Source organism: Oryctolagus cuniculus, chromosome 14, assembly GCF_964237555.1.
Source record: "Oryctolagus cuniculus chromosome 14, mOryCun1.1, whole genome shotgun sequence".
NCBI classification, from domain to species: domain Eukaryota; kingdom Metazoa; phylum Chordata; class Mammalia; order Lagomorpha; family Leporidae; genus Oryctolagus; species Oryctolagus cuniculus.
In genome coordinates this window covers 92,581,914-92,593,918 of record NC_091445.1, presented here as the reverse complement: position 1 = coordinate 92,593,918, position 12,005 = coordinate 92,581,914, and the positions used below count along the sequence as shown (strand labels likewise).

The window sequence follows — 12,005 nt, the reverse complement described above, 5'->3', positions numbered from 1 at the left end:
CTTTGAACATCTCTCTTAAAAATTATTTTTGGAAGCCTGTCTAACCGTTCTTACCAATGTTGTACTCGTATGTGGAGCTCACCCTGTTGGGAAGGAACAAGTAAATAATGAAACAGATATAAATTTTTAACTTGAAAATTTCCACTAAGTCTGAATATGTTAGTTCGTTTTCTTACCACAAAACATAGAAGCAATTCCTAACTGACCCAGCAGGAACTCCTCCTGGCAGGTCACTTACTGCTGCCGTGTGTCCCCGTTCTCTGGGACGGAGCCACTGAACCCCAGCAAGGGAGGGTCAGATAGCACATGTTTTAAACTTCACTGGCCAGCTGGCCTCTTTCACAGCTATTCAACTGGCTGTCAGAGCTTGAGAGCAGCTGAGGCCCAGTGTAAGCAAACAGGCTTAGCTGTGTGCCAGTAAACCTTTATTTACGAAAAAGGGCCGTGGGTGAGATTGGGCCCAGTGACAGTAGTCTGCTGACCCCCACTCGGGGTCAGAGAAGTGAGCAGATGGGATATTTTGGGATTAACCTGTCTAGTCCTTGAGCAGATTTCTGGTTTTTGCTTTAAGATTTCTGCCTTTTTACAGAGGTTCAAGGAATGTACATGTGAAATGCATTTCTCTCAGCAGTGGGCAGTGAGTGTATCTCTGAAACTTCTCTGTTGTAACAGAAGGAAGCAGCCTGCTGACCTAGGGTGCAGGAAAATAAGGAAACTAAGAACTGTGAATCGCACGTTGTTTCCCACTCCTTCTGTGAGAGCCTGGAGAGAGTGCTGTAGGAATTCTGACTACTGTCTTTTCCTTGTTGTGCACTGATTGTCTCTTTGGGGCCCTTAGGGCTGGGCGATTCAGAATACACGTTCTTCTGCAATGGGGGGAAAGTGATTGACAAACGCCTTCAGGAGCTGGGAGCCCAGCACTTCTATGACACCGGACACGCCGATGACTGCGTGGGGTAAGACGACGTGCTTGTGTGTTCTCTGGTTAGCCTTACATATCCAGGGTGAAAGCTGGGGGCTTTAAGAGAAACGCTGGCTGACACTCTGGTCTTGAGAGTCGTATTTTAGTTTCTACTATTTTTTAGCTTAAGGACCCAAGAAAGAGTAAAATTTACCTATTTTGCTATCTTTGTGTCTCATCCTTCTGAGTGTTAGTGGACAAGATGCCAGCAGGGTTCTCATTTGTAAGTGGCAGTATTGGCAGGGGTCAGTGTTTTCATTGGGAGCTTTGATAGCGAGTGTGTGCACACGGGCGAGCGACACCACCTGGCTCCTCGTGAGCAGGGCACCCTGCAGGCCACGCCTCGCTGCTGGGGAGTAGACTGCAGTCCTCGGCACTCATCCCCACCCTCTCAATGGCCGTTTGCCACCATGCTGACCACAAGTGTGCCCTGTCTCTTCATCACTTTCATTCATTTTGTCTGAATTCAGGGTTCTAGCCTGGTGGTCATGCTGGTGTGTTTGCTCAAAGGTCTTGGAGGTGTGGTCCATCATCACTCCCTCTGCATTCAGCCCTGAGCTGTGTTAAAGGAGCCTGTGCTCCCTGTGTTGGTGAGAAGTGACCGATGGAGCAGAGGTGTTCCCGCAGCTGCCTGTCACGTCCGCTCCTCCCGTGCCCTCTGCACTTGTGTGGCTGGGGTTCCACATCTGAGTGCGTGTTTCTCCTGGTTCTGACAAAGCTCTGTGACTTTCCTTGCAGTGAACTTTTACTTGTGCTCCTTATTTAGTCAGTCTTTGATGAGCTACGTGTAATTGCTGGAGGGCTCATATGATCTGCTGAGCTCGTAGGTCAGCCACGTTTTACTTCCCTTCATCAGAGTTGTTTTCTCTGTTCATTTACTGGATCAGATATTAAAAGTCTTGAATATGTGGGTGCTTGAAAGAGTTAATGGGAAAACGGAAATAGAATAAAAGTTTATTTTGGTGCAGAACATTTTGAAATCCATGCATTTGAGTGCCTTAAAAATGTTGATGATAAATTTGTATTATGAACAGACTATAGATTTCAAAATTTTTTTGTACCAGAATAGATTTATCTTTCAATTCTATTTTTCACAGACTGTTTGAAATACCTTCCTATTCCAGTGGCCTGTGCCTCTGAAATTTCCACCCTGACTCGAGTTTTCCCCTTTCTGACATGATGGTAGTACCCAGAGGGCATTTTTGCTCAGAGAACACCGTTCTGAAGGGTAAAGAATGCACACTTGAGTCCGTATTCCTGAGTTTGAATCTTTGATTGTCCCCTTACTGACTGGCCTTTGGTCACATTACTTACCCATTTACTGGCCTGGTTTTTCATCTATGAAATAGGCAATAATACATGTACTCAGTGAGCCTCTTGGGAGGAGCAAAGGAATCGGACTTATGTTGACCTCCTAGAACCGTGCCTGTCATCTGGTAGTCACTCAGTGACCTGCAGCTCTCTTCACAGTAATGGATGTTGTCACTTTAATAGTTCTGGGTTCTGAGAAGGAGATCTTAAACATGGTTGGGGGGCAGGCACCGTGGTACAGCGGAGAAAGACACTGTTTGGGACACCCACATACCTAGCTTTGAGTCCTGCCTCTGCTTCCTACTGATGCACACCCTGGGAGGCAGCAGATGATGGCCGAGTACTCGGGTTCCTGTCACCCCTGTGAGAGACCCGAGGGAAGTTGCTGGCTCCTGGCTTCGGCCAGCCCTTCACCTGTCTGTTTTAGGCATTTGAGGAAGAAGCAGCAGGTAGAAGATCTCCATCTTGGTCTGTCCTTCTACCTCTCAGATAGATAGATAGATAGACAATAGATAAATAGGGAGATCTTTTTTTTTTTAAACTTTTATTTAATGAATATAAATTTCCAAAGTACAGCTTATGGATTACAATGGCTTCCGCCCCATAACGTCCCTCCCACCCGCAACCCTCCCCTTATCCACTCCCTCTCCCCTTCCATTCACAGCAAGATTCATTTTCGTTTCTCTTTATATACAGAAGATCAGTTTAGCATATATTAAGTAAAGATTTCAACAGTTTGCTCCCACACAGAAACATAAAGTGAAAAATACTGTTTGAGTACTAGTTATAGCATTCAATCTCAATGTACAGCACACTAAGGACAAAGATCCTACATGAGGAGCAAGTGCACTATGACTCCTGTTGTTGACTTAACAAATTGACACTCTTGTTTATGGCCTCAGTAATCACCCTAGGCTCTTGTCATGAGTTTCCAAGGCTATGGAAGCCTTTTGAGTTCACCGACTCTTATCTTATTTAGACAAGGTCATAGTCAAAGTGGAAGTTCTCTCCTCCCTTCAGAGAAAGGTACCTCCTTCTTTGATGACCCGTTCTTTCCACTGGGATCTCACTGGCAGAGATCTTTCATTTAGGGTTTTTTTTTTTGTTTTTTGTTTTGTTTTTTTTTTCCCCCCAGAGTGTCCTGGCTTTCCATGCCTGAAATAGGGAGATCTTTTAAACATAATTCTGTCAGCTTGCTGTCAGGAAGCACGTTTTGATCTGTGCACCATGTGAGTTCTGACGAGACAGTGACGTGGTCCTGCTCTTCATGGCAATTTCGGTTTATGAATTAGACATTGACAGGTAGCTCCCTTGAGTTGGGATTAAACATGATGAAGTTGTGATTTCCAGCCCTCTACATGGCCTTCCTTACCCACTCACTTCACCCACACTCTCTGCTCAGGGGTGGAGGGAACCCTGTGCCTGAGTACTTTGCTGGTAAGTGGATCGCCACTTTGGAGGAGTGTATTTATGCTTAAGTCAGCTTCCCTAAGAAATGTTTGTTCTTTCTCCCTGCAGTCAGCCACCTGGGGAATTTTAGGAAAAAAAAAAAAGATTGAAAAGTTTGGACTGTTTATTTAACCAAAAGATTTGCCATTAATATACAGTGATTTTTTTAAAAATTTATTTGACAGGTAGAGTTATAGAGAGACAGAGAGAAAAGTCTTCCTTCCGTTGGTTCACTCCCTAAATGGCCACTATGGCCGGAACTGCGCTGATCTGAAGCCAGGAGCCAGGTGCTTCTTCCTGGTCTCCCAAGCACCTGGGCCACAGCAGAGAGCTGGACCAGAAGAGGAGCAGGGGGGACTAGAACCAGTGCCCATATGGGATGCCGGCGCCACAGGTGGAGGATTAACCAAGTGAGCCATGGTACCGGCCCTACAGTGATTTTTTTTTTTTTTTTTGGTGCTATTTTAATCTAAGGGGAAAAGATCAGTGAAGTGGCCAGGCAGAAATAGATGGGGCATGCCGTTGGAGAATGACTGTGACATCAGAGTAGCTGTTTTAAGTTGCGTTTAAATAGTGTTTTAAGTTGTTAGCTGCCTCAGTGTAACATCCCTATTTAAAATTGTAGGTTCTGAAAAATAAAGATAACCGATTATTTTAAGGAGTCAAGAGGAGTGACGTTTCTCTTATTACTGAAGTGTCTTCCCGTCCCACTTTGTTTCTCTGACCTGTGTTCACGCTCATATTTTGTGTCGCTTCAGTGCTACTGATAAACCCAGAATGTCCTGCTTTTTAAAGCTCGATCGTTGGCAGTTTTGTGTTCTGAGCAGTCTTCGTGTTCACTGTTCTGACAGTTGCACAGAACACTCTGAGAAAAGCACAGACCCCGCCGTTGTCCCAATATTCTGTGTTCCAGGGCTGCACTCAGGCTTTCATGTCTTCCTTTTCTTATTGCCATCCAGTTTAGAGCTCGTGGTTGAGCCGTGGATCGCCGGGCTCTGGGCCGCCCTCACCAAGCACTTTGGGTCCAGCAGAGGACGAGAGGAGATGAGTGGAGCTCTCCCAGAGGCCCCGAGTGCCTCCTTAAGGACAGAGCCGGTGCAGCCAGAGCTGTTACACATCGAATCTCAGGTCCGGCATCTGAGATTAGATGACTCAAGAGGAAGGGACTCGGAGGGTTCGAAACAGAACGCAGTCAGCAGCGCTCAGTCCGGTGCTTTGATTGAAGGCTTGGAAGCTACGCTCACCCGTTCTGTGCCCCCGCTCTCTCAAGCCTCCCTCAATATTCCTGCTTCGCCCCCGGAATACCTGCAGGTGCATCTGCTGGAGTCTGCCGGCAAGGTGAGCGATTGGACTTTGTGCTTTGGGCTGTGTGATGCGATCGAATCACGGAAGTTTGCTTTCCCTTTTTGCTTCTATTAATTATGTTAAAACAGACATCAGCAAGCTGTGGCTTGCCTACCACCGCCTTCCTCCTGAGATAGTGCACTGTTTTGCATTTTCCATCATGGTGAGGCAGGGGAAGTGGGGTCAGATCCAGGGGCTTACCCTAGGCCTTTCCCGCTGTGATAGCTCTTTCCCTACAGCCCGGTAATCTAGTGTGTGGCTTTGCCATTTGCCAGCTGCTGAGAACCTTCTGGAGGTCATAGGACCTGGTGAACCCCCTGAGGCAGACCTGAGCTAAGACTCCATTTGCTCCCTGAGCTGCCAAGTGGACTCTGATGGCCCTTTGGGACCCTGGGTACTAGTGTCAACATGGACCTTCTTGTAACAGTCCCCAAAATGTTCCAGCATGTACATGGACTCCTTAGAAGGGCAGGGTCATTTCCAAGTGCAGTCGCTGTGCTGTGACAGTCTCTCTTCCTAGGGATGTGCCCCTGTGTAGGCAGTAGGGTCAGTGTCTCGATACTGGCCCAGAGGTCTTCAGTTTTCATTGAGGCAGTCGCCTGGAGCCTCCCTGTCTTCTCTCCTTGGTTTCTTTTCATTGTAAGGATTGATCCAACGTCCTTGTTAGCTGCCCGTTGGTTTTGACCCTAGGGACAGCATATTCTTAGCCATCGCTGAGGGTCCATCCCAAGGGCCGGTCTCCCTGCCTGCCCATCTGAACTTTGTACTCACTGGGAGGGTGTGGGAGGGTGTGCCCACCTGCCCTCCACTGTCTGGGGGTCCGGCCTTCCCACTGCTGTTGGCCCCAGCCTGGGGGAGGCTGACCCTGAACGCCCCAGGGATGCTGGTGCCCTCTCACCCGCATGGTCCCGACGGCCTCAGCGGCGATGTCTCGTTGGTGCTCCCATAGAGCATCACCCACTGATGGTTTGGGGCTCTGCATGCTTTATCTGCTCTCCAACTTAGGAGCCTTTTCCTTCCTTCTCCAAGTGCTGGTGTGGCAGCCCCGCCATTCCTGCCTCACTTGGAGTGGCTGTTGCTCTCTCCTCGCTGCTGGAAGCTACTCAGCATGCTCACATGGTCTCTGGGAGCTCCTGCCAGGGAGGAATTTAACTCTGAGTGCTGGGAGGGTGTTCCAGAGTCAGAGAGCTCCCTGGCCCACGTTTACGTTCTGCCTCCTCGCTCCAGGACATCTTCATTCTGTCTCTGCTCACTCTCCTGGCTCCTGGCTCCTCCCGGGCAGCTTGCTGTCCTGTACTTACTTTGCCTTCCTTGGCTGGCCCAGCTCTTTATCAGCTGAGTGTGTTGTGACTTGATGCTGGTCCCGGGCCCAGCAGCCAGGAGAGGGCGTAGATGGAGGGCCGGCGTCTTGTGGTCAGAGCTCCCTGCAGGAAGGGAATCCTTGCTCTATAACGGGGGGGCTTATGTGAGCTCAGAATGGGAATCTGAGGCTTTGAGATTTCCTGCCCACTGCCAGGACTCCACTCTTGCCTCAGCTTCTTGAGCTTCCTCGGGTTGCAGATGAGGCTTCTTTGTCAGACACTTAGGATGTCCGCTGGCCTCCACACTAAGTCTGTAGAGCTTGGTTACTCACTTTCTTTCGCGTTTTGCAGTTTCTCGAGTGTCGGTAAGGCTTGGCAGTGGCCCCAGTGTGCTGTCCCCGTTGTTCCTGAGCAGCTGAAATATCGCAGTCTGACGTGCTGCCTTCTGCTGGGCTGCCGTCCTCCCTAGCATGTGCATTGCTGCCTGGCTGCCACCATCCCTCGGGGATTCCCACTGTCAGCAGGTGTCGAGTGATCCAGCTCGAGATGCCCATTTAGCTTCCTTCTCAGGCCACTCGGGCGCCCACTGTCACAGGATGGCTTCCCAGGACTCAAACTAGGAGGTGTTGGGACGTTCTCTTGGATCATCACCCTGGAGAAGAGGGGAACAGAAACAGGTCTGGGCCCCGTGAGAAGCTGAGCCAGGATGCAGTCTGAGCAGGGGCCCCAGCCAAGGCCCTTGGGGTCTGCAGAGCTAGTTGGGCCTTCAGAATTCTGAGTTGGTGGAAGGGGCTGCACCGTTGTGTCACTGAGGAGTCGTCAGAGTGGGTGCGACTGAGAGGAGGCCAGGTCTGGGGCGAGGTGTTTACCTGCAAGTGCCGAGCGGATCCTCTCGGGAACACAGCGTGCTGAGAGCTGACTTCCAACAACCCTGCAGCCATCTTTGCTGAGGGCAGTGCAGCCATCTTTGCTGAGGGCAGCCTCTCAGGGGTGCTGAGGGCCCCCACATTATGGCTCCCAGGTAACCCATCGTGACCCTCCCAGCTTTCCCATTTAGCCACTTGTGAAATTCGTCATCCACCACTTGTTAAAAAGCTGGTTTCTATTTTTAAACATATTGATGAGGCGATACGAAGAATTGGATTTCTTCAGCGTTTCCCCAGACCTATGCTGTCCAGGACAGGAGCCCCTAGCCACATGCAGCTGCTGAAATGTGAACGAATGAACATTAAGTAAAATGAAGAATTCAGTTCCCTGTCAAACTGGCCAGATTCTAGGTGCCCAGCAGGCACATGCAGAGCCGCCTGGGTCACAGAGAACATCTCCGTCACCGTGGAAGGCTGCTACACCGCACCCCAGCACCTGGGCTTCCTGTGACCATCTACACAGCCACGCTGCAGGCTCAAACATCTGTCGTTTCCTTCAGGGTCTCCTTCCAGAAGCGTGTGCATTTGCAGTATTTGGCTTTACCACTGGTAAATTAGGAGACTGCTAGGTCTTCAGGTGGTAGGGCTGTTTTTGTCTTCGTGTATTTCAGAAATTCCTAATGTCTGATAAGCAGGCTGTGGGCTACAGATGAGCTTCTCTTGTGAAAAATGAGATGCGTGGGTCTGAACCTGTTGACCTTAGCAGGGAGTGCCAAGTAGCAAGGGGCTTTGTAAGCTTCGTAGTGCTTGCATAGTCACTAAGTGAGGGGATGGTGCGATAGAAAATCACATTCACCTGCATTGCATCACGTTTGTTTCTCAAGGAGGAGAGCCAGTCGTCTGTGCCTTCAGCGGATCCAGTTTTTCGAGTTCCGATTTCAAAGGCCGTTCAACTCACGAGGAACGATGCGGTGAAGACCACTCTGCTGCTAGAATTGGACATCTCCGTAAGTTGCACGGTTTCTTTGCCAGCATTGATCCCCGTGGTGCTTGGTCGCCCGCTCAGGAGAAGCTGGAAGTCCCTGACGGCACAGCTGGCTGTCCTGTTCTTGGTCCCCCTCCGCGTGCCTGAGTTCTTTCCACTTCAGGGAGGGGGTAAGATGGGTGGCGGGAGGTGATTCAGCTGCAAGGGTGCAGTTGCTGCCTTTGCAGAGCTGTAGGTCAGCCAGCTGGTTAACAGGCAGAGCTCAGACTGGACGGTTCTGTGCGGGTCAGCTTCTCAGAGCCAAGATGGCTTCCTCAGAGAATATGGAAAAAATGAGGGGTTCGCTCCAGAAAATTGATGGTGTAGAAACACTTGCATAGTTTCCGGGCTTAAGCACTGGCTCTCTGGGCTCCCACCGTGAGCCCTGGCCTCTGCATGCATCCCTCTAGGCTGCGGGGGTCATGGCCTGGCACATAGACTTGATCTGGGGAGTGGCTTTCTCTCCAGCACGTGTGTGCTCGTGACCAGGACCAAGCCACGTAGTGTAATGTTTATGTTCATTAAGGAAATTGTAACATGTCTTCTCCCACCCCTGTTTCTCACCAAAGGGAAAGGACAAAGTAAGGAAATGGAAAATCAGTGTGGGTGATTTTTGTTAGTTTTTTTGTGGTCATTGTGTGTGTGTGTGCACACCTGTGCATGTTGTTGTAAGAGGGATTTTCACCACAATTTGAAAAACACTGTGGTACCTTACTCTGCATAAAATAAGAAGGGTCTGATTTCCCTTCTGTAACTATGCAGTGAAACAAGGCAGGATACTGGGTCACACCTGAATTTCATTTTCAGAGTAACTGCTGATACATGTATATTGGCTTTGTTTGAGTTCATATATTAAAATTATTTTCTGGGCCGGCACCATGGCTCACTAGGCTAATCCTCCACCTGCGGCGCTGGTACTCCTGGTTCTGGTCTTGGTTGGGGCGCCGGTTTTGTCCCGGTTGCTCCTCTTCCAGTCCAGCTCTCTGCTGTGGCCCAGGAGGGCAGTGGAGCATGGCCCAAGTCCTTGGGCTCTGCACCCGCATGGGAAACCAGGAGGAAGCACCTGGCTCCTGGCTGCAGATCTGTGCAGCGCCAGCCATAGCGGCCATTTGGGGGGTGAACCAATGGAAGGAAGACCTTTCTCTGTCTCTCTCTCTCACTGTCTAACTGCCTGTCAAAAAAAAAATATATTTTCTGAGTTCATATATTAAAATGGTCATACAACGAGAGTATGTTTTCGTTACTCCACAACTTAAACTCTTCAACCAAAACTTTCATTTTGGTTCTTCTTTAGAAAACAAATTTTTCTTATCAGCCTGGAGATGCCTTCAATGTGGTCTGTCCCAACAATGGTCCTGAGGTGCAGAACCTGCTGGAAAGACTGGAGCTCGCAGACAAAAGAGAGCACCGTGTGCTCTTGAGCCTTAAGGCAGACACCAAGAAGAAAGGTACCACCCTGGTGCTAGGACTTCCTGGGTGTCCTGGGGCAGTGGTCTGCAGCCAGCAGGCCAGAGAGCGCCAGGCCATTCCTGCACAGGTGTAGGGGCCTGCCTGGGGGCCAGCAGGGGGAGCAGAGGCAGCCCAGATGTCACCAGGCTCTTGCCTTCCGCATTCCTCACGCTGAAGGTGCTGGTGGATTCTGTGCTTACTGGACTCCTGTGCACGGGACAGGTGAAAGGAGCTGTGAGAATATTAAAGAAAGTCCTTTCCTGTTATGTTTCCTTCTCATCACTTGGTTCTCATTACTTATTTGTTACATATAAGTAATTGCTTTTTCCATAATTAAAATGCTATTTATTTTTTCAAATATAAATATGTGCTGTATGCCTAGAATCTTGAACTTGCGGTTAGTCCTAAAACTCTTTTTGAGAACAATACTCTAATTCTGATGGAGCACTACCATCTTGGGTTTTTTAATTCCTCAATTTTAGATAATTTTCCTATCTTTCATTTTGCCTACTTTGCATTTATGACTCTTGCTTTTGGGTGGGGCTTTTCTGCGGTCTTCATTTTGCTGACCGTACATTGCCACAGACCGTCTTGCCCTGTGACAGCAGCGTGATGTCAAGGAGTGTGGTTTGGGAGAAAGCACGGCACCCGATGCCTTCCACGTCGTGAGCCTTTCCCTGTCTTGCTGAACAGGAGCTGCCTTGCCCCCGCACGTCCCCGAGAGCCGCTCACTCCAGTTCATTTTCACCTGGTGCCTTGAAATACGAGCAGTTCCTAAAAAGGTATTCTTCTGTCTTCTCTGTATAACTGTTTTAAAATACGCTTAGCTCGTGTAGGACTTACATTAACTAGATCTGATATCTGTCTTTGACAGTCTTAACAGAATGTGCTTTTCATAGCATGTTTAGAAAAGTAGTTCCCGAGGAGGAGTGGTATCGTTATAATTGGCATAGGCAAATATATTTATGTTGGGCTTGCATTGAAATTATTTATGTTTTCTGCAGAATGAGATTATAAAAATAGGATTTTTGTTCGTGTTATTTTTACTAGACATTAACTTTATATAGCAGTTAACACAGTGATGAAATTCTCCACGGGTAACCTTCATTCCCCAGCTACGCATTGCCATCTCTCTGTGATGACAGAAAGCCTGCGAGAGCTGAGGGCCCCACCCCACTTGCCACCTCCTGTAGTTACTTAGGTCTCTTTTGTGTAGTGCTGCATACTTACTTATTGGTGAGGCAGACTTCTTTGGGGAAAATTGAAGGTTTTCGTAGGTTAGTTATACTGCTGTTTAGAAGAATTTAGAGATGGAATGGTCCACTAGATGTCAGTATCATATTAAGAACTATATTTTTAAAATACTGTTTTTTTTTCCCCCTTAACTATTTTTCTCAGTTGACTGTTAGAAGGTAAAATTTTCCACTTTTTTCCTGGCCAAGAGGTGTTGTCAGTGAGTACAAAGAGGCTGGCACCGCGGCTCAATAGGCTAATCTTCCTCCTGCGGCACCGGCACACCGGGTTCTAGTCCTGGTCAGGGAACTGGATTCTGTCCCGGTTGCCCCTCTTCCAGGGCAGCTCTCTGATGTGGCCAAGGAGTGCAGTGGAGGATGGCCCAAGTGCTTGGGGCCTGCACCCCATGGGAGACCAGGAGAAGCACCTGGCTCCTGGCTTTGGTGCACCGGCCGCAGCAGCCATTGTGGGGTGAACCAACGGCAAAGGAAGACCTTTCTCTCTCTCTCTTTCTGTCTCTCTCACTGTCCACTCTGCCTGTCAAAAAAAAAAAAAAAAAAAAAGAGGTGAGTACAAAGATACTGAAATGAGGCTGCCCTTTCCACAAAGTGCTGTATTCATGTGTTTATTGCATTTCTAGTCTTTGGGAAGCAAACTACTTTAGAGAGAGGCTTAGCTGTAGGTATCATTTGATTAAATCATTTGATTAAATTTAGGGTTGATGCATTGTGATGAGAACTTCTAGATTAAATGCAATAAATTCGTAACTTTGGTTCAAATTTAACATTTTTTACTTTTTTGCTTGTGTGAATATATATATATATATACATTTTATATATATTCATTTTGATTTCCTGCAAAACCAATATGCTCCTTGTAAAAATTCTGGATTCAGAAATAAGTAACCCAAGAAGGGAAGTTCCCTAATCCTGATCTCAGTGTTTGCATTTTCTTTTGCTGAGAAAAAAAATGAATCTTAAGATATACAAAGTGACTTCAAAAAGTTCATGGAAAACAGAATTAAAAGATAAGTTTATTTTGGTACAAAAAAGTTTAAAATCCATGGA

General features: G+C 48.1%; 1 protein-coding gene across 9 annotated transcripts in view; it reads left to right on the top strand.

Moving 5' to 3' along the window:
- The window catches only part of MTRR (5-methyltetrahydrofolate-homocysteine methyltransferase reductase), a 30,964-nt gene that overhangs the window by 4,052 nt on the left and 14,907 nt on the right, over positions 1-12,005 (top strand). For 6 of the 9 annotated variants that reach the window (XM_002721818.5, XM_070056849.1, XM_070056847.1 and 3 more), the window contains exons 4-8: positions 839-956; positions 4,681-5,059; positions 8,117-8,239; positions 9,551-9,704; positions 10,399-10,487. In XM_002721818.5, coding sequence (XP_002721864.2) covers positions 839-956; positions 4,681-5,059; positions 8,117-8,239; positions 9,551-9,704; positions 10,399-10,487 — 863 coding nt within the window. The remainder of the gene's footprint in view (positions 1-838; positions 957-4,680; positions 5,060-8,116; positions 8,240-9,550; positions 9,705-10,398; positions 10,488-12,005) is intronic. The other 3 variants (XM_070056850.1, XM_051853409.2, XM_070056848.1) reach the window with 1 other exon arrangement.